This window comes from Oenanthe melanoleuca, chromosome 21 (genome assembly GCF_029582105.1).
Source record: "Oenanthe melanoleuca isolate GR-GAL-2019-014 chromosome 21, OMel1.0, whole genome shotgun sequence".
NCBI lineage: Eukaryota > Metazoa > Chordata > Aves > Passeriformes > Muscicapidae > Oenanthe > Oenanthe melanoleuca.
This window is the reverse complement of record NC_079354.1, coordinates 7,194,354-7,216,274: the sequence shown is the minus strand read 5'-3', so window position 1 is coordinate 7,216,274 and position 21,921 is coordinate 7,194,354. Positions and strand designations below refer to the sequence as shown.

The 21,921-nt window shown below is 45.1% G+C and overlaps 3 protein-coding genes across 8 annotated transcripts in view; all 3 read right to left on the bottom strand.

Annotated features, from left to right (window-relative positions):
* Positions 1–98: 98 nt before the first annotated feature.
* CENPS (centromere protein S) lies at positions 99–1,908 on the bottom strand. Of its 2 annotated transcripts, XM_056508216.1 has the most exons (5): positions 1,698–1,826; positions 1,464–1,587; positions 1,090–1,123; positions 805–871; positions 99–507 (listed from the first exon to the last, which is right to left on the bottom strand). In XM_056508216.1, the coding sequence occupies exons 1-5, from the start codon at positions 1,737–1,739 to the stop codon at positions 352–354; spliced, it is 423 nt and encodes a 140-aa protein (XP_056364191.1). In that variant the 5' UTR covers positions 1,740–1,826; the 3' UTR covers positions 99–351. The 2 variants fall into 2 exon arrangements, with proteins under 2 accessions (XP_056364191.1, XP_056364190.1); XM_056508215.1 differs by having other exon boundaries at positions 1,464–1,908.
* A 27-nt stretch (positions 1,909–1,935) lies between these two features.
* On the bottom strand, positions 1,936–11,708 carry PGD (phosphogluconate dehydrogenase). The gene is made up of 13 exons (XM_056508210.1): positions 11,571–11,708; positions 11,200–11,275; positions 10,599–10,778; positions 10,402–10,467; positions 9,230–9,348; positions 8,147–8,216; positions 7,658–7,792; positions 7,068–7,257; positions 4,801–4,931; positions 4,203–4,336; positions 3,780–3,879; positions 2,784–2,906; positions 1,936–2,248 (listed from the first exon to the last, which is right to left on the bottom strand). Exons 1-13 carry the CDS (start codon positions 11,576–11,578, stop codon positions 2,129–2,131), a joined length of 1,452 nt encoding a protein of 483 aa, XP_056364185.1. The 5' UTR covers positions 11,579–11,708; the 3' UTR covers positions 1,936–2,128.
* A 634-nt stretch (positions 11,709–12,342) lies between these two features.
* KIF1B (kinesin family member 1B) overlaps positions 12,343–21,921 on the bottom strand; it is a 96,818-nt gene continuing 87,239 nt past the window's right edge. For all 5 annotated transcript variants that reach the window (XM_056508205.1, XM_056508207.1, XM_056508203.1 and 2 more), the window contains 8 exons: positions 21,338–21,483; positions 20,847–21,086; positions 20,389–20,460; positions 19,657–19,778; positions 18,761–18,910; positions 18,111–18,303; positions 17,420–17,538; positions 12,343–16,683 (listed from right to left, as the gene is read on the bottom strand). In XM_056508205.1, the coding sequence (XP_056364180.1) occupies positions 16,641–16,683; positions 17,420–17,538; positions 18,111–18,303; positions 18,761–18,910; positions 19,657–19,778; positions 20,389–20,460; positions 20,847–21,086; positions 21,338–21,483 (1,085 nt within the window). In that variant the 3' untranslated portion in view covers positions 12,343–16,640. The remainder of the gene's footprint in view (positions 16,684–17,419; positions 17,539–18,110; positions 18,304–18,760; positions 18,911–19,656; positions 19,779–20,388; positions 20,461–20,846; positions 21,087–21,337; positions 21,484–21,921) is intronic.

The following is a 21,921-nucleotide window of genomic DNA, read 5'->3' as shown; positions in this document are numbered from 1 at the left end:
TGCTATAATTAAAGAATGGGCTGATAAATACAGTATTACATTAGGGAAAGAAGATGAAGAAATTAACACAGAATTGAGTTATGGTTCAGTGAAAATAGTCTGTTTCAAACTTTTTATTTAAAGTACTTGGATTTTAATAACAGATACCTTTTGTAAGCAATTAAGGCATTTTGGCTGTAAGCTTACTGAATACTGACAGGCTTTTCATTTTTGAAACAATAAAAATCCAATCACATTCACCTGAAAACCTAAAGATTCATTCCTGGAGCTAACCTGTAAGATGAATAGGCTAATTCTGGTTCCTCTAGGATAGTACGAGAAAATGACCTGAATCATTACTCTAAAGATAAATCATGCCATGTTGGAATCTTCATTTTCAATCACAGCTGCTTCTTGTTCCACAGGAATTCTCTCTCCCTTAGCTGTGCTGGACTTCTTTTTCTTCTTTTCCTTCTGCTCCATGTTACTTGATGCAAGCTCTTCACTCTTCTGAGTGATATGTTTTAGCTAGGAACAATGAGCTAATCAGTACTCTGCTGAGGAATTTCATTCATTCACAAGACATTAGAAAGAAATACTGGAGAATTTAACAGGGCAAATTCTTATTACAAGAAACATGACAGACTCCAAAAAACATTTACTTTGCCGTCTCAGGCTAATTCACTGGATTGTGCCTATCTACCTCAGGAAGATCATGCAATTGCTTATGCAACACTTGCTTCACCATCTATAACCTTCATTCAAATGCTTTTAGGAATTAACTGGATTAAGAATGTTGCGAGACATAAATAGAGTGCATCTCACCAAAGAATTGCTTCTTCTAGCCAAAAGCTTCACATCTTCTGTAGTGACTGTGGTTCGTTTTGCATGCCTGCATCAAATCAAAAAACACCCCTTAACATTTTTGCCAACACTGACCGTAAGAGGCCAGAATCAAAAAGTACCTACAGGGAATTTCTATTTGGTAACTTCACAGACAGTATTTAAGCAGCCAACCAAGTCCTTTAAAGCTTGAATTAGAAGATATATTTTAAATATTATCTGGGAGCTAACATAAAAGGGAAAGCCTTTGTAACAATCAGTGCATACCTTGCAAACATTTCGAGGTCTTTTGCAAAGATTTCTAGAGAAAACACAAAGATGTTTTAAAACACAGTGGGAAAAAAATAAACAATACACAAGTTACCCAAGTCAGTTATAAGAAGTGACTATAGCTAGTTGTTAGGCACCACACAAGCAGATAGCCACACAATGCTTTTTAAAGGTGTGAAAAGTTGAACTAGTATTTCATGTACTTTAAAAAAATATAATGCAAGAGAATGCCCCGGTGACACCTAGTTCGGTGCTATTATTTTTGAAGCCCTGTGCCTCCAGCGGTGGCTCCTGAACAGCCATGGACCATAACCCAGGTACCACGAGGCGACTGCAGGTAACCCAGGCAACAGCGGGGAACGCAGCTGTACCGCACTGCCGGAAGGTGATGTCCGAGATGGCTGCGATGATCTGCTTGCTGAACTGCACGTCCTTGTCCTCCTCCACCTCCTCGCACAGGCACCCGACCGTGTAGTGAACCGCCGCCTTCAGCCTCTGCAGGGAGCAGAGCAGGGCAGGGACGGGCAGTGGCACACCGGCCTCGCCCCAGCCACCACAGCCGAGACAGCGCTCACGGCCGCGGCGCGCCGTGCGCCGCTCGGTACCTGAGCGAGCAGCTGCTGCTCCTCGCCAGCCGCCGCCGCCATCGCGGCCCTCACGATCTCCCGCCCTCGGCGCTTCCCGCCCGGCGCGCGGGGCGGGGCCGCGCGGCCGCCATGTCGGGCCCCGCCCCGGACACCGAGAGGGGCGGCACCACCGCCATGCCGGGCCCCGCCCCGGACACCGAGAGAGCCGTCCCATCTCCCCGCGACGCAGCACCGGTGGGAAGAAAACACCTCAACATATTTATAACTAAATTTATTTAGTTTTCTTATATGATACATATAGAGAGATATACATATATGTATGAAATATACCCACAAGTTATTACAAAAGTGTCCACACACAAGTTTTAGCAGAGTACACAGTAAAAAGTGATATTCTAAAGAAATATCTGAGATCTACAGTATCTTGGCTCCGAGTGGAAGGACTTCCATTAGACATTGTAAGCAGAAGAGGACACGTTTCCTCCATGACCTGTCCAGTTAGTATGGATAAATGCCCCTGGCTTTGATAATAATTCATATGTATGCGCACCAAAGTAATCACGCTGAGCCTAGATTGAGAACACACAGACAAACCAGATGCAGAAATGTCAATATCATGTGAATTCTAGAAGTTGCACCTATTGTTACCTAATGAGGAATAGTAGAAACAAGATTGGACTCCAATATCAGAACACTCAAAAATTATTTTCACATTATTAGCAAAACCACTGCAATGAAAAATGTACTAATATCTAATAATTAAGAGTTCTGCAGAAACGCAAGTAGAGGATTTCTGCTTGGTACTAATCTAAAAACCAAGCACTTCCATGTATCCAAACATTCAAAGATGCTTCTGCACAAACCATTTGGGTTCAAAGCTACCATTACCCTAGTTCACAGATGGAATACAAGCACACACTGGGTGCTGCCACACCAGTATGTCTGATGTTCTTTATCCAGCTGTTTCTAAGTGTCTTACTGACAGGAATTTCAGGTACAACAGAAATATATTAGGCAACCTACACCGTCAGTGATTAGGACATATTGCCATTGAGACCTATAAAGCATTATTTAAATAACATGGGATGGGATTTCAGTACCTACCTGAATCAGGTTAGCTGGCAACATCTCATGCCTGTATCCATCATAAAAAGAAAGTGCTGTAGTGAAGCAGGGCATGGGGATTCCAATCTGCACTCCAGTACTGATCACACGGCGCCAGGACTCCTGGAGAGAGGAAAAAGAGGGCAAAGGAAACTCATCAGTGCTTGCTCAGAAGCACTGCAGGCACAAGAACTGCTCCAGTACACCTGTGTGTGCTGTTTCATCTTCTATAAGAACTAATAACCAAGTCTGAGCAAATACAGCAGCAGATTCCTGATTTTACATCAATGAGGTTGATCTAAAATAATAGCAATTAAGACACAGTTAACATCAAGAGGAGAGCAGTTGAGACATGCAGTCAAACCACAGCCTCAAGCAAGGATGCTGTTTTTTCAGATAAACATGGTGAGAGCATCTAAAAAGCCTGAATTCAGTGGGGAAAGGGGATTGTTCTGAGCTCTGAGGCACTTTCAGGACCTCTCACCAAGCACAGAACAAAGCTCACCCAAGAGCATAAAGAGGACAGCACTGATACTTCAGAATGTGGGTAATTCTCGGTTCCACTCTTCATCTGGCCCAGTAATTTGCATGGAATATTCAGATAATGTGGTTTTAATTCCGCCTGTCAGCTCCATCCAAATCAGGACACTGTTTGTACAGACACAGGCCTAAAGAATGGGTGGGTCTGGAACTGTTGTTCTGGGGCTACTGCAAACAATGGTACTGGAACAGAGCTTTGTGGTCTGCTCAGCTGAAATCCAGCTGCACAGTAGGCACAAGACACAGGGCAGTGATGAGAATGTTCACACAGGCCAGGCCTTTTCTCCTCACATTATGGTCCTTTTGAATTGCTGAATTCCTGCCTAAAACACTTCTGTAACAGTAAAATGGGAACCTTCAGTTTCCAATCATAGCTTGGTCAGTATCAAAGGGAAGAACCATGACAGTCCTGGCTATAAATTATTGGTTTTATGCTCTCCTTCCCTAGGAACTTACCTGACAGTTTTCTACAGCTGTCTTAAAGAAATCATCCAACAGCAAATTCTGGAGTTCAGGGTTTCGATCAAAAGCATCTTTGATTTTTCCCAGGAACACACTAGGCAAAAGTTAACCAGGGATAAATGTCACAGCTTCCAACAAAGGCCCAGAATCCAAAACTAACAGTGCCAAAATTTGACTCAGCCAGATTCAGATTCCAAACATGACAAACACCAAAGAAATTTTCAGCAGTTAAGCCACCAGAATAGGTTTATCTCATAACCTTAACCTTTGGTGTTGTCTGCAGCCTCTCAGAATCTTACCAGCACAGTAACTCCATGGATTTTCCAAGGAAATTGCTATGCTTGTGAGCCAAGCACCTCATAAACTAAACTGCCTGCTCTTCTCCCCTCAGCAGCCAGGTTACCTCATCTCAATTACCTTCTGATGATGCAGCCTCCCCTCCACATCAGTGCAATACCACCATAATTCAGTGTCCAGCCAAATTCTTTTGCTGCTTGTCTGAGCAGCATGAAGCCTTGAGCATATGAGATAATCTTGGAAGCATATAGGGCCTAAAAAAAAAAAATCAAATTCATATTCCAAGAGAAGTCTCACAAAGTTGAACAATAAACTTCACAGTCTACATGCTCTGTTCAGCCCACATCTCAATAGGGATCAGTACAGTAGCAACATTCCATTAATTTGAGAACCAAAGTATCCTTTCTTGTTGAAAAGTTTGGTTTCCACAGAGAGAGATCAAGAGATCAAAACCCAGGCAAAGGCAGGAGTGCTGAGGGGTGGACAAGCTCCTGTGCATGATATGATCTCTGAACTCCATCTAGTTCTCTCTGCCCACTGTAGCTCAGAGTTCAATTCCTTCTGGGCCCTTCCTAACCCTCCTTTGGTTACGCTTTGTGGACATCACGAGACAATGCCCAGTCTGATAGCAGGAAGCAGTTCTCCCATGAATGAACACAAGAGTTGCTCCCAGGACTCCCAGCAGCCCAACCTGCCCTGAGCCTGCAGCAGGACTCACTTTGCAGATGTCCTCCAGGAAAGCCTTCTTGTTCCCACTGAACTGAGTCCCTTTGGGCCCTGCCAGCAGCTTACTGGCCTGCACTCTCTCAGCCTTGAGGGAAGACAGGCAGCGTGCAAACACAGCTTCACCTGTGGGGTGGAGGAGAGAGGAGATCGTTACTACTGGGCACCACTGCTCCTGCCTGAGACACTCCAGTGTTAGTACTGGGCACCACTGCTCCTGCCTGAGACACTCCATTAGTACTGGGCATCATTGCTCCTGTCTGAGACACTCCAGTGTTAGTACTGGGCACCACTGCTCCTGCCTGAGACACTCCATTAGTACTGGGCATCATTGCTCCTGTCTGAGACACTCCAGTGTTAGTACTGGGCACCACTGCTCCTGCCTGAGACACTCCATTAGTACTGGGCATCATTGCTCCTGTCTGAGACACTCCAGTGTTAGTACTGGGCACCACTGCTCCTGCCTGAGACACTCCTGCACCACAGTGTCAGTGAGTGATGAGCCATGGACACAAGCAAAAAAACTGCTGCACAAATGAGTTACTTGAACAGCATTCCTGGGGGACAACACTGCCACTCGGTACAACCACTGGGTAAGTACTGACTGATACAGCTTTCAAATTATAAAGGACACAAATCATCCACATGAAAATTTACCTTTGGGAACATTTACCAGCTCTCAGTGTTGAGAATTTACTTTAAAATCTTTTCCTATCTATCAGAGACAGACAGTGTTGCACTGCAATCTAGGGAACAGCAAGGCTGAAGACTTCAACAAGTATTGTATCACTCTTTTAAGATAAAAAGCTGTTCCTTAAATGCCAACTCACGTTAACTGGATGTGCTTTGAAATACACACCTGCAAAACAAGGGCAATTAAAATCAAGAATAAATTAGCAGGTTAACTTATGAGATGAAATAAGGTTCACAAATCTGGTAGGCCCCTAGCACTAGTATTCAGAAGTCCATGAGAAAGTTTTCTAACATCACTAACCAGGTTACTAAATATCTGTCAGGCTGGTTCAATGAGCTCTTAATCACACTGGTTAAGTTGTACTTGTTTGCAAATTAAGACAGTACTGTAAAGTGAGGGAGAAAAAAGTTTGCTTTTCAGGATCTGATACAAGGAGAAATGCAAGTCTTCAATACTATCATTTTGTTCCACCATTTAAGTGAGCTGTGATATATGAAAAGAAAAAAAAAACAAAAAAAAAACAAAAAACCACACCCCAAAACCAAACCAACAACAATTAAAAAAAAAAAAAAAAAGAAAAGTGAGTAATGTTTTCACAAGACTCTGGATCCTCCCTACAGCAGGAGGACGTATCATACCTAAATCAGAACAGGTTTATTATCATTTCTGCAAGAACTTCCTTCTACAGTGGGGAGGAGCAGCATGGTAGGAAAGTCAGGAAAAAGCAGGAGTAGCATGACTCTGCTTTTACAAGCAGAAGTTTGCAAGTCATGCTCATGCAATAAAACCACACAGCAAGTGCCCTGAGAAAGCCACGTTTGCACAAGGACTATGGCTCACACTTCCCTATAGCTCAGCATTACCTAATCCTGGCCCTGCAGAGCTCTAATCAGGGAGTGTCTCCTCCACCCTTGATCTTTGCAAGCACCCCAACAGGAGAATGTCAGCAGCGCAAGCAAGAAACACTGTTTCAAGTCTAGAACTGAAAGCCGGGGTAGAACACCAAACCATCCAGAGAACTTGTTTTGCTGCTGGAATGCAACCATGTTTCTGTAACAGCTACACTGCAGTTACTTTCTTTCAGCTACTGAACATAACTTCTCTTATCTTCAGGACTTGACCAGCCAATGCAAGGAGAAAAGAGGTAGAGAAAGCACAGAAATGAAAGCAAATCTGAGAGCAAAGAGCCTGTTGACTCATTTAATTGGCTCAATGGGAGCCTGCTCTGGACCTGCGGTATTAGGGCACTCTAAATGTGCTGCAGATGTGTTCCAGCTCCTCTGCATCACAAGATCTGAGCACACTTAATGTTCCCCTGCCTCTGAGTCTGCACAGCAGTGCAGGGACACCACAGACACAGGTGTGACAACAGGACCAGCAATTAAGGAAGAGGCTAAAAACAAGTCCAGCAAAAATCCCCAGGAAGAGCTGCGAGGGCAGAAAGGCTGGAACAGCTACACCTCTTCTGCCAGCCCAGCCCTGCTGTGGGCTCACTCCTGAGCCTGTCTTTCCCCTGCTCCTTACTGTGATGTGGCACATGGAGGTAGCACAGAGCAAAGCACACTCACCGATGAGTGTGACCGGGACTCCGTACTCCAGGGCAGAAATGGCTGTCCACTTCCCCGTGCCTTTTTGCCCTGCACTGTCCCTGATCTTTGGGAGGAGGTATTTGCCATCACTGTCTTTGAATTTGAGAATATTGGCTGTGATTTCAATCAGGAAAGAATCCAACTCTGTCTTATTCCACTCTTGAAATACCTGAAAAAGGAGAAAAAAGTATAAACATACTCATACACAGCCCAGCTTGCTATATCTTTTAATTGATTATATATTTTGCCTGATTCATTATAATGCTCAGTACTTCACTTGTTCTTTTCAGGCAACGTAATTCACATCTCTACACCTGAAGGTGCTTCCTGGGGAGAAATCAACTGTAGCATGGGAAGAGTTTTAGACAACTTCTATAAGCATTCAGCTGTCCGTGCTCACTGCTCCTACCTCATGTAAAGCTCAGGAGTACTGTGCCCCACCCTTGCAGGAGGCATGTCAGAAAAAATCACTTCATGTAATGCAGCAGCTTTGCCCAAGCCCAACTGCTCACCAGTGGCAGACAGACGCCATGGCACAAAAAAAGGAAACATTAAAAATTGCAAATCACCTTTGCCATCTCATCATGCTCCATGCCCACCACATCCTTCATCAGGTGATAGGCCTCACAGATTAGCTGCATGTCTCCATACTCAATCCCATTGTGCACCATCTTCACAAAATGTCCAGCTCCTTCATCTCCCACCTGTCCAGAAACATCCAAAAATCTCCTCAGTAACAGCACTGTCACCACTTCCAGTGTTTAATACCTGCCCATGGCTTCCTTCTGCCTAAAGGAGGGAATCCAAGACAGTGATGACTGAAACCAGTGAGTTACAGGTCCATTTAGCTCCCCCAGCACATGACCCAGCCACAAAACTTCATCACTATTGCATGGTGTGAGTTATCAGAGACGGCAGATTGGAAATGAACACAGCCAGAAAATCAACCACTGATGGTTCTGTGTTTATTGTGGACAAGCATCCCTGAGCTTCAGCAACCAAACTGCCTAAGCAGAGATCTAATCCCCAGTTAGGGTCAGTAACAAATTACTATTTACCCAATCACAACAAGGTTCCCCAGATCCCACTTTAGCAGCAATGCTTTGAAATATGGTCTTGATGTGGGGCCTGTGGGGAGAAAGAATACACCTTAGCAGACAGGCAGGGAATACAAACACCACAAGAGAAAACAAATCAAATCTATCTGTATGATGCCTCCTTGTGTAACCCGCCAAAAGGCAGCCTGGGCTGAGGGCAGCTGGCAGGTTGATAACTTATCCACACAGCAATGCCAATTAAATGTGTTTCTCCCAGCTAGGCACTTTGCAAGACATTGGGACTATCAAGTCATGCGTCCAGCACTGTACATACAAACATAATGCACTTCAAGGAGCCCAAAGATCCTCTCCATCTGAACACTGCAGCTGTCCTTACTTAGCTGTTCAAGGCAAAGGATGATCAGGCAGCAACTTACTGTTGTTGATGGCTTTGTGCCATGGATTTGAACAGGCTGATACAGGAATGAAACACTAATGCAAATGGACAGGGAATCAAGAGATACTAAAGCTCAGCTAAAGCCTTGACACACCTTTTCTTTCCACATCTACACAGAGAATGGGCAACCAGGGAGAAAGTCTAATATGAACATTGATGTGCAGCTGTTTACTGAGACATGAGTATAAAACAGCACAGCATGCAGAAACTTGCAAATAAATCAATGCATTCGGTAGTAGTACAAACATGTACTGAAGCTCCTTTTATCATGTGTCACTAAAGGGCCATTTGATGCTGCCTGATTCATGGTTAGCAGCTTCCCAAGTGTGTACACCCTCAAAAGAAAAAAAACAACAAATAGTACTTGTTTAAAATTTAGGCAAAATTCCCTTTTCCCTTCAGATGTCTGTATGTCCTACTTTTGCCTGTGGATTCCTGGAAGAAAAGCCTTTGTTCTGCCTTACATGAAGGCTCATCACTGCCCCATGACCCCAGCCAGGTTGAGAAATCAGGAGCCTTGAGGAAGTGAGATGGCAACATATCTTGTTCTCTCCACACCCACACCCTCCTCTTTTCCACCCTCAGTGCACAATGTGAATTGTTGCAAACCATTTTGAACAAGAAAAAATACAGGAGTTCATGCTTACCAGGCTTCCTTGGCTCCTCCTGGCATGAGAGAAGGTCCATATCTGGCACCCTCCTCCCCACCACTAACACCACTTCCCACAAATAAGATGCCCTTTGCCTGTAGCTCCTTACAACGCCTCTGGAACAAAGAGCAGAGCAGCACTATTGAATTCTGTTTCATGCCAGAGCCTTACACATAAAGGTTAGCAATTCAGATGTAAAATTAGGCTTTAAGTTCTGTTTTGGATGTGCTAGAAGCCAGCCTTAAGAAAGCTTGTACATAGAACAAAGTGAGCATTAGGAAATTTCCTGTTGCTTTGACATGGACCCTTGCAAAACCAACATGGTGAGAAAACAAGTCCTTATAAGCACAGATAGACATGAGCAGCAGTGAGGCCAGAAGAGGCTGGGAATTAAGTGTCAGGTGACATATGCTCTGTGTGAAGATGTGGGGGAGGCAGATTAGGCACAAGATGGAGGTGCCGAGTTCACTGCAGAGTGAAGATGCAAACACAGAAAACTCTAAGGACAAATCACTGTCTCTGAGTGGGAAAAGGCACAGGCCCAGATCCCCAAGGACAGCTGCACTGAGTTTGTCACTCTGGCATGGCCAGCTCTCATAGCCAAGATCAGGATGTCAGGGCAGGAAGACAAACACGAGCACTTATTCTAAGTTCTAGAAATACCAATCTGAATGCAATACTTTCATGTGAGCACCCCACATAGGCTAATGTAGCTTCTGTAATTTCCACAGGTACAGCCTGTTCACAGGCAGAGAATTCCTCTGCTGCTTCCATTACCAAGACAGCCAAACCAGCAGTCCTGTCTTATTGGATGGTCCTGCGATCATGAAGGATTAAGAAATAGCAACAAATCTATAAATATCCTTAGACTTATAATCCCTGAAAACTCCCTAAGATTTTAAAAGGAAATTTTCTAAAAGCCTTCACTCTTTAAAACACGCCAAAAAAATATTCTCTGATGATCTGGGCAAATTCTATAAAAACATTCTTATAGTGCAGTCCTTAACTGCTTTTTAATAGGCTGTGTGATCTAATTTTGCAGAAATAATTCAGTTGGCTTTTCCTGAGCACAGGGGTGATGGCATCTTATTGACTGACTATTCTGATGACCAGGAGTGGAAGAACTGTGTGTATTTTGTTCATTCACTTGAGGCTGGAAAAAGGCTTACCGTGGTATCTCTATACTCAGAATTCCCACCATCAATTATGATGTCTCCAGTCTCCAACAATGGCACCTGTCAAAAATAAATCAGCATTTCAGTTTTCTCCATGCAAAGCCTCACTAATGATGAGCACCTGAGAAATGCCAGAGGAAACTCCTCCAAAACACAGCAAGAAGTCACAGGTAGAATGAATGTCTGCTCACCAGTTTATTGATGAAGTCATCCACAGCACTTCCAGCCTTCACCAGCAAAATAATGCGACGGGGCTTCTTCAGCTTGGAGACCATTTCCTCCAGGCTGTGAGCCCCGATCACCTTGGTTCCCTTGGCCTCGTTAGCCAGGAAATCGTCCACTTTGGAAATCGTCCTATTAAAAGCACAAACCTGGGGGAAAAGAAAACATGTTAATAAAAGCTGCCTATGGAACAGTTACTATAGCTCAGACTACAGGTTATACAAGCAAGGTTCAACATCTGGTGCTCTCCCACTTCCACCTTCCTGACAGGCACAGGGCAGGGATGAACCTGAGCATGTCTTTGCAAGCGCCTCGGGAACCTGCGGTTAATGGTAAGGCCAAGGCAAACTTCAAGGAAAAGTCAAGTATAATTAACATATCAGCTGAGCACAGGCATGCACCGCTGCTCTGCTCTGGAAACAGGACAAAGGCCAGCACAGGGTATAACTAAAAGAAGGAAATAACATCCATTAGATCACCACAAGAGCGGGGGCAAAGCACCCACAGAATGCTCAGCTCTAATCCCCGGTCCTACTGGCCAGGCTTCCTCAACAGTGTTTCCCCACTTACCACGAAGCCGTGGTCATTCATGTTCAAAATCAGGTTCTGCCCCATCACGGCCAGTCCAATCAAAGCAATGTCAGCTCTGGAATGTGAGAGACAGGAATGCCAAGTAAGTCACCGGCAGAGATCACCGGCAGCATCCTTTCCTCTGCCAGGCTGTTCTGACCATGCGAGACCCAGGGCAGCCCACCCTCCCGAACACGGGGCTTGAGTTCATCCTGTCAGCTGTTACTGCAACAGATCCTGAGCGGAGGCTGCGCGGAGCAAGCGGGCAGAGCGCCGCAGCAAAGCAGGGCCTCCCTCCCAGCGCCGCGGGCCGGCTGCAGCCCGCGGCCATGGCGGCCCCGCTCCCGCTCCCGCTCCCGCCCCGCGCTCACTCGGCCATGGCAGCGGCGCTCGGCTCTCTCCGGTCCCGCTCGGAACTCCCGGGGCTCTATGGGCTCGGCCGGCGGCGCGGGCCGCTCTCCTCAGCAGCAGCGGGTGGGGCGGGGCGGGGCAGAACATGCCCATTGGCTCTCTCGGAGACCCCGCCCCCCGCCCGTGGCCCGATGTGCCAGAGGCCCCGCCCCTTAAAGGGGCAGTGGCGCCGTGAGCGCGGGCCGGTCTGGGGCTGGGGTGGGGCAGGTGGACTCCGCGCTGTCCCCGCGGAGGAGCCGCGCCGCTGCCCCTGTGCCGTCGGCTGTGCCCCTATTCCCAGCGATCCGCACCGCTGGCACCGCGCGGTTTTCATTTCTCCCTAATTGCTGTTAATGGCTGGGTTGTGCCGCCGAGCAGGTCCCAGGCAGCCCCTCGGTGCCGCCGTTTGTCTCGGTGCGCCCGGGCCAGACCCGCCAGCCCGTCCGTGCGCACCGGGGCGATGGCAGCAGCACCGAGCCCTGCGCTGCCCTCGCTCCGCCGGATCGGCAACCCGCACACATCCTTCAGACCGCTTCTGTTAAATTCTACATTCATTATTTTCTATACAAGATGACCGGCAGCAACCTGGCCCATCAACTTTTTGGTTCACCGTAATTCTGGGCACCCCTTCTTTCTCAAGAACAGTCGAGATAAATCTCTTTTCATGAAAGCATCGGCTTGTTCAGCACAGGTTTAAAAACAAGTAATAGACATAAGATACAAGTAATTAAATCACAATGACAGCAGCACACATTCTATCTGCTAATGCACTGGTTGTACCTTTATTGTTTCACCTCGTTCACTAACAATTCAGTGGTGCAAGGTTACCATACACAGTTAGATATCTGCATTGCACACCTAAGGCTATACAGCAAATGGATCAGAATTAGTACAAATACATGAACTATATTTACATTTTGTATACTCAAGCTCCAAATACCCGATATATTTACAAAATAAAATAAGAAAATGAAAACCTGAAATTAATGTACAGTGTTGCTGATACACTCCTTTGCTGGGATGAAATCAGTTTGCAGAGATTTGTTCAAGAAGGCCACTTATCCAGCATTTCTCTTGTGTACAGAGATTAACAGGGCACGGGGACCACAATTCCAGGGGATGTATTCCAGTGAAGAGCATGTCTGATGTCCAAATTCGGGAGCCATAACCAACTGCACATGAAGTATGAACAAGCAAAGTGGAAAATTCAGACCTGGTCCTGGGAAGTGCTGATCATTCAAGACTCCCTCTGCTTCCAGTCCCTGGTTTCCAGGCAAGCAAGAGGTCAATTCAGCACTGCTCAGGGGCAGCCCATTCACCTGCAACATTAAGAACTGAAGACTTAGGAGCTCCACCCCAGGCTTCTGAATACACAGCTGATCCCAGCAATTTAAATCCTGTTCCAAATAACATTGGACACAATCATCTGGTTAGTGTTGGACTAGTTTTGATTTCAAATACACAGAACACATAAATGGCCTTCTGAACAAAAGTCAGTCCTGTTCTTGAACAGCTGATGTTTTTAAACAAGGAAGCACGAAGTTAATACATCCTGCTACAGACACTGAGCCAGAGCACAGACCGGGTGAGTAACTACAACAGAGAGATGCACACGTCAGGCCCTGCATGGGGACAGCCAGCAAACCTTCCCAGCAGCAGCAGGACCTTCCTCCCCAGCAGCTGCATCTTCAGCAACCCCAGCAGGTGTGCAGCACCACAGCTCAGTACCAGTGGGTGTTAGACCAAAGCTAATCCTCTTTCTTACCTAATGTGCAATTAATTACAGATGTATAAATATACAATACATTACATAAAATTAAATCCCTGTAAATTAGGTAACAAGCAGCAAAAAGTAAGGTCTTTGCTTTGAAAGGCCATGCTAATCAGTAATAAGGACTATTAGACATTGACCAAAAAACCTTTCCTCAGCAGTCTGGAAATCAAACTCTCTGGAAATAGCACTCCCTTCTCTTCTGTATTCCGAAAGTACAGGAATCTTCTTTAAAAAGGTACTTAAAGTGCATTTCTAAAACACAGTAAAGGAGGTTTAGCTTAATTTTAAAATACCCAGGAAGATCCAACATAATTTGCAATGGACAAAAAGGACAGTTTTCTCCTTCCTTCCTTCTGGCAAGCAACATAAAACCCCAAATACAGCCCAGTTTGCCACTTCCTTCCCAGGGAATGCCCCCAGCTCCCTGCAGTGTGTCCCCATGGGCTGGGAGGCCCTTGCAGATCCTCCTCTGCAGAGCCGAGTCCCCAGAGCTGTCTGACCCTGGGACCCCCACACACAGCAGGTAACCAAGGATGGGCACTGGGGTGTCACGAGAAGCCAACTTAGAAATTTCTTTTTTGAAACAGAGTGAGGAAGGAAAAATCTGCTAAGTTATTTGGCTAAGCTTTGAAGTGAATGGAAATTCACTTTTTTTGTTTGTTTATTTGTTTGGTTTGTTATCTCCTTAAAGACAACTTGGATTGGTTTCAGTCCAGTTTCAGGTAGGGAAACCCAAATGTCTCAAAACAGGCTTCAGTAATTGCAGAAAAAACTTAGTGTGCCTTTATGTCAGACCTGAAAACAGTAATGCCCATTTGCACTCCACACAACGAGGAACTAGTTTGCCACAGATTATGCAGCTTTAAGAGATGCTGATGCTTAAAACCAGATTTTTGCTCTTCTGATGATCCATTATCCACTCAGACCTCGTCACCAGAAGTTGCTTGGAGTTTTAAGAAAGAAGAGTGACATTTATGCAACAACTGTAACACTTCAAGCTCTGTATAAAATATGCATCTGTCTCTTCCTGCTTTTAAAGGAAGATCACTTAATCATGATTTTGTGCAATGCCTATATCCACTTGGTTCATTCTCTGGCTTATCCAAAGCAAAGACTTAGAAAACTAGCTTACTTCTAGTTAAAAAAAGGAAACAGATGAAAGTTAAAATGCTCTCAGTGTGTCACAGCCTACCAACACCTCAATCACTCCGTCTCCTCAAACAGGTTCCACTGTCAATATAAACAGTGGTGATGGTAGCAATAACTTAATGCTCAGAATTAATCTAATTCTTGAGATCAGCTTAGCTGAGTGTGAGGAGCCCTCCTGCAGGACAAGCAGTTTTATCCACACACTGGAAGTGCTTTATCATCATTGCATAACAAAGGAATATCATCACTGTATTAAGAGTCACACACAGTTAAACAAGACAAAAAAAGAAGGAAAAAAAAACCCAAAAAAACCCATCCCTATCATGTTCCTGGGTCCCCAGGATGCTCCCTCACTCTGGCTTCCAGTTCTGGAATAAATCTGAGGACCAAAGAGACAGCATGAGCACATGATTCAGCTTGAGAACTACCTTGAATATGTGAAGATCTGTCCTAGCAAGTGCCAGACTCCCTCTCCCTGCTCCCTTGCCCTGCAGGCTGTTGGAGGCCCCACTGTGCCCTGCCCTCTCCTGCAGATTGCAGCCCCACAAAGCAAAGCCCTGTCCCAGCAGATTCCAGTCCCACACACGCGTGGCCTGAACCCAAAGGAGCTGCAGCCTCCATGGAATCCAGAACTCTGCCAGGATCACAGCCAGCCCCAGCAGTGCCCAAGGCACAGCAGAAAGGATAACCCAGCAGTAAAGGACACACACCCTCAACCTCCCTAACATCTGACTGAGAGAGGAGTTCACTTCCCCAAAAGGAAATTCATTCTGCTCTTCTTTCTTGGGCAAGGACCAAAGCTTTGGCCACAAGAACAACTTACACTGTAGGTCAAGAACAGGATCAGAATCCACTTGCTCTATTGCTCAGTAAGGATTAACTCTCAAGACAGTGGGGTTTAGCTGATGAAAACTGCAGCAGAGAAATGAGGAGACACTCATCAGTTCTTTCAAAAGGAATTGAAAGTGTCCTGCAGTTCCCTGGAGAACGCTGCAGGTGCTGTTCCATGGACAGGCGGGTGATGTGGGAGCATTTCAGGTAAGGGATGCACAAACAGCCCCTGGGAACGAAGCTGCAGAGCTGCTACCCTGACACAGCCATGGAGCCCTGAGCCTCCTCCCAGAGAGGTGAGAACTGTTCCTGCAGAACCTGGGAGCCAGCACTAAAAGGAGGAAGAGGGGATCTGCCCTCCATGGTGATCCAGGGACCAACTGCACTTTCATTTTCATTTAACACTCTCCATCTGTCAAATACACAGGTGGAGCATCTGAAATTTTGGGGATTTTATCTCATATTTCAGTCTGTGGTCTATTTCCCCTCATATCAGCACAGTCTGCTCAGCTCAGCTGAGAGGCTGAGGAGACAGGGTTGATGGAAACTCTTCTGGGAAAGAGTGAAACCCAAGCACTGTTCACCTGCAACCCCCACAGCAAGAGTTTAAAGGCAGATTGTTCTAGCCAGCCCCTCCTGCTTTGGTCCCTAACATTTTTCTAGCTCATGCCTTAGCCTGCTGCACCCTGGAAACTCAGAAACTTGCACAAAGTCCAAAATCCAGTCTGCCCAGATAGATTTGTCCAATATCAGCTTTCAACAGAGTTTAACTTGGAGGCTGGATCCAGAAAGCCTGAAGAGCTATTGTAGTTCCTGGCTGGGTAATATCTCCATTAAACAATTTATCTTTCCCTGGCATTGGAACTTTGCCCTGAGGGAACCAATGACCACTGCCAAGTCACAAATTGAATGAAAACCCTGTAGCAGTCTAGACAGACAGTGGACAGTGGGACAGACACCAACAGGTCAGTTGAAATGGGAAAACAATTGTTATAGGAAAAAAATTTTTTTTTTTTTTCTTTTTAGAGTCGTGCATAATCACTCGAGTTTTTTGAGGTTTTTTTTTTTTTTTTTCTCTTTTTGTTTGGCCACATGCTACTAGTACAATTCTGGTACAGGTGAAAAGAAACAAGGTAGGGTTAGGATACTAGAAAATGTGCTGAAGGAGTGGGGCAGGTGGGGAATGTTAAGCCACAGGATTACATACAAGAGAAACCATCAAGAATCACAAAGAGAGATGAGAGGAAACACTATCTATGGGAGGTGAGGGCAGAACAGATGAGAACACTGCATGGACTCAGTACTTCATCTGGCCTGTGCGCCTTCGAGCCAGCTTTGACCTGCACAAAAAAAAGGGAAAAAAGTAGCTAGTGAATGCTCAAAGTTCATTTTTCCTCCCTCCCCAAAGTTTATCCACTTTTTTTTTCTTTTAATCCTGTGGTACAGTTCTAGTTTACTCCGTATGTTAAGAAAGTAAAATGTATCCCAGGCTGTAATGAGAAAGAATTCTCACTTCTCTGTTCTGCTTCTTTAATGGGAGAAGGGATCATTTAAGGGTATAACTGTTCAGAAATTATTTGGTGCTGTATGGTAACAGCTTTGCTTCTATTTCTGGGGTTTTTTTTGGGGTTTTCTGCTGAAAGGAAAAGCTACTGCAGAGGAGTAAGATCTGTGCAGCAAGCAGGGCCTGTCCATGGTAATGGAAAGGCTGCAGAGAAGTTATAAAAAGGGAATGTAACTTCTGCTTTAGCTCTTAATCAAGAACCTAAAAAGGTAGTCCAGCACAGAGGAAGTAAGAAACTTTATAAATTTGTCAAATGGCAATACAAGGAAACCATCCTGTTGTCCACAAATGTAGCATCCCACACATGCCCAAACTGCACACGGCTGCTCAGAACATCACAAGGCAAAACAACAGCCCCTGCAGCTCCTGAAATACAGGCCTGGCTTGTTTTCTGACTGTCTGGAGAGGGTTCTGCCTATTCTCCTCCCTCCTCCAGTTCCCACATGCTGTCCAGTTCCTCAGAAGAAGACTGAAGTGTGTGAGCAGCCCTGGCTGCAGAGAGCTGCCCTTACCGAATGGTGCCGGCCAGGAGCGGGTTGAAGGCGTAGAGCCAGTCGTTCATGTCCTTGTCATTGATGGCCTGCAGCAGGACCCCACGGTGCTTTGTGCACACCCCGAACGTGTTGGGTGTCTGCAACAGGAAGGACAGCTTAAAATACAAAGTCTACAAGCACAGAGGCTGATGCACATTTCCGCTCTGAGAGAATCTGCTTCTCACATCCCTCTTTCATTTATGTTTCACTGGACACTGCCAGGACATTATTAGTCATTACCTTCTACAAAACAGAGTCTTAACTGCTGAGTGTGGGCTTTAAGAGTTGCTGGGATGGACCAGTAGAGTTCATTTGACTCCTTGCAGGATGTTTGTATGTGTTGTTTTGTGGGGTTTTGTTTTTTTAACAAAATACACAAGCCCAAAAAAAACCATACAAAGGAAACTGCAAAAACCCAACATGAAGGGTGGTGATGGTAGCAACACATACTCCTAAAAGCTGATCTGATGTGTGACAGCAGTCAGGGTCACTCTCTGGTACAACTGTGTCCAAAACCATAAGGAACTCAAACAAACTGGGAACTTTGTGGGCAGGATCCTCAATATCTCCATTACTCAGATCCAGAGATGTCACACACAGTGGTACAGATGCACTGCTACTTGTAAAGTTCTTGCTGTATGGATAAATAAACAACAACTCTCAGACTGACCTTCACCATTGCCTGCTGATCCTCACTGTATTCCACCTGAGCTGTGGATAAGTTTATGATTCCTCTTTCTACAGGATCTTTGTCACTGTTGTAAATAAAAACATAGGGACGGCGAACCACCACAAAGTGCTTGGCCCAGGAGCTGGAGAGTGGCTCCTTGAAGTGGAGATATCCTTTCTTTGACACCACAGAGCTGGAAAAAACAAATTCACATCAAAATAGAAATAGATTTCCCCTGAGTATCCCTATTAACTGCAAAACACTATGCAAGACACATGGTCCTTAATATGTTTTGTCTGCAACAGTATTCTGAAAAAGTTCTTCTAAAACAAGCTGAATTATGTTTTCAACAACTATGCAAGAGGCTGAAGGGAAGAAGGTCCCCACAGATCTCTGCTTCAGTGAACCAGCTTCAGCCATGGTTTGATGACAGCAAACATCTGGAAGTCCTGTTCATTAAGCAGATGCAAGGAACAAACTCTGCAAAGATCAAATATCAACATAATCTTCCCCAATCCATCAGAGAGGACTCTGCAACTCTGCTATCACCTGCTCATTTTCCTTCTTCAAATGGGGCACAGAACCAACAATCTCAGAGAGCTCTTGGGATGGCTCTTGGGAAGCCATGACAAATAAATAAAGAAACTCACCCTGGTCTGATTTCCTCAATGTCAGGAACCAGGTTTAGGAACTCGTTCTTTCCAGCTCTGGCAAGGTAGGAAGTTTCTACTGCAGGAATTATCTGGAACTGTTCTACCTCATGACAGGGACTGGAGGCACGAGAATTCGCTTCTGGTGTCCTTTAAAAAAAGTAGAGAAAAAAAAGTAAATCACAACAAAGCAACCAAATGTGACAATGGAAGTTAAACTGCATCTACAGGCCAGCTTGAGGTTCCATCCTACAGCCTACATTTATTGTAGGACATTGGGATCCTTTTGTAGAATATTAAATTGCATTTTCCCTTGATATATGTGGAATAAAACTTATAATAACTGCTAGGAAGTTGTTTCCCCACTACTTCTAACTTGTTTCTCCTTCTAAACACAGTCACAACGCAGAAATACTTCCTGCTAGTTTGATGTAAAATGTTCTACTTCCTCAGCACTCCTCCCTCAGGGATGTTGAACTGAGAAGGTACAAATTATGTCTTTCACTACATAGCTATTCCCAATTTCACCTAAAATATCTTGTATGGATACAGCTGAGAAAGATAAATGGAGATTAATGGCCAAACTGGTTTATTCTGGGCTGTTATTAGTAGAGCTTTTCAACAGACCTCTGAAAAAACTTGCGGACTCTACACACTGCAGATGCATTGGTCACTGGAATGACAAGCATCTGACTGTTCCCCCAACAAAGGGGTAAAGAACAAAATGGGGAAAAATAATTGTGCAGAGAAACTGGAGAAGTAAGGCAAGGGAGCTGTACAGAGAAATATCTGAAAGTAGGGAAAAGGAAGAAAAGAGGAAAAAGAAGTCAGAAAACAGGAAAGAGATCTGTGAAGCACTGAAAAGTGATGTTTTCCCTTTCATGGCTTACACTTACTTCTGATCAACTGAATTGCACCTGGAATCCACCAGAGAAGGGCAGGTGGAGGACGGGGTGAGGGTGGCACTGCTGAAACTGGACACAGACGGGTCCCGCCCGATGGGAGAAATATCCGAGAGCTGCAGGGACACAACAGGGAGAGAGCTCAGCACTGGGCTGCAGCTGATGTCACTCCTGGCTGAAAATGCCTTCAGCAGGGAAGGCCCAGATAACAGAAAGGCTTTTTCATCAGCTGCTCCCCTGCTCAGTGGCAAATCTTCCCACAAACCACCACAAACCCATCTGGGGCAGGAACACAGCAGCACTTCTGCACACACAGCTCATTACTGCCAATGTCACACTCCCCATTATTCACACTCTGACTTCCTCAGTGGATAAAACATCTTCCAGTTTGAAACTTGGTGTTCCCTTTGCCTTCAGGTAGAATTCTTAGGAGTTGATTTCTCCTTTTACATAGGGAGAGTGCATGCAGGGAAAGACAGTAAGAGTCTGCTGAAAAACTGGGAACTGTACTACAGTCCAAGCCCACACCATTTCCAATTCCTGCCATAGCCTTTGGAACCTGATACTGAATAGCCAAATGCTTCCAATGGACTGAAATAAAAAAATAATAAATTAATATAAAGTGGTTTATATTTTCATAGTATCAGCAAATGCCACATCCCACAAACATGCTGCTATTGTACTACAAATAGCGTATTTCCATTAAATACCACATGAAATATTTACCTTACAATCACTGATGCTGTTGTACACCTGGTTGAATTCCCGATTGAAGGTATGAGTAAGAAGCTGCAGACACTAAAGGGGGGAGGGGTGAGGGGAAACAAATGAGACACAGAGAATTTTATATTTAGATTTTCAGAGAAATTTGAGCAGAAGAATTGGCAGCTCATGGAAGACAAAACAAATTCTAAGTTGCTATGAAAAATCAGGGAAGAGGGGAATAATCAATTCACTTGGTAAAATTCAGAAGTTTTTATAGAACCACTAACACAGGGGAATGGATACAGCCATGGCCCAAACCTCCAGCAGCAGTGGCCGGTGAGAGGGACTCATTTCACTAAGCAAGAAGTGAAAATGAAACTCTTCACAGTACTGGGTATTCATCAGCTATCTGAGAATTCCTGACTGACCTGTAATCCCCTCTGGCCCCATTTCCAGCAGGATGGGTGCCCCTGCCATACCTTGGTGGCCAGTTCCTTCTCCCTGTCCACCAGGCTCTCGATGTCGGCCGAGTCGTAGCCGCTGCTCTCGCTGGGCGTCACCGCGCTCTCAAAGGTGGTGCTGGAAATCTGAGAGGAGATGCTGGTGGAGGTGCTCAGGGTGCCACTGCTCAGGCTGGGAGACAGTGAGTCACTCAAGGACTTGGGAATGCTGTCACCAAGCTTCTCACGAAGCAGAAGAAAGTGTCGGGTTTTTTCCACCTAGAAAGGAAAGAAATCTGAATCGTCTGCTCCAGGAAGGTGCCAATTTCACAGACACTTAATTCTAAAGAATCCTTTACTATTCATACCAGTAACTTTTCCCAGGGAGGGGAGTTTACAGTGGCACTGGAAATTCAATTTCCCTTTGTTGAATACACTGAGATTCTGAGCTGAAGACTCTACTCAGCACACCTTGTATATTCTGTGCCAGGAGAATTTATTTAAATCTTGACTTTGATCTCTTTACTCACCTCATGCAGCAGCTCCAGTTTCTCCAGTTCCCACTGATGCTCTAGAATAAGGCTGTCACCCCTGGGCCTCCAACCTGCCAGGTTCTCTTCTCCCCTCACATATGCCACAGAAGTATCCAGGACTTTCCTCCTCCTCCTCTGCATTCCTGAGCAGTAAAAAACAACATGAGATGTGTAAAAACCATAGCCAGAGGGGTGTCACTAAGAGACAATCAGCAATTTGCAAAGAACCAGCACTTCTGCTATTTGGCTGGAAATACACAACACAAGGATTTCATTACCTGCAAACACACAATCAAAGATATTTGATTTAGTCCAGTTGTTTTTACTTCTTTCAGATATTTTCTATTGACCAAGATATAATGCAAACTCCTGTTCAATCTAATTCAACACAAGCAGTTCAGTTTCTACATCTTCTAATAAAAATACACAGATACAACATGAACTACATTCCTTCCAAGTGGTGAAGTTGGCATCAGAAATCAGCAACATCTTCAAACTACAACAAAAAGCTGCACTGCTGCAAAACCCAGACTCAACTGGGAGTTATGAGCCATGGATTTTGCCCCTAAGACTTGGGTACC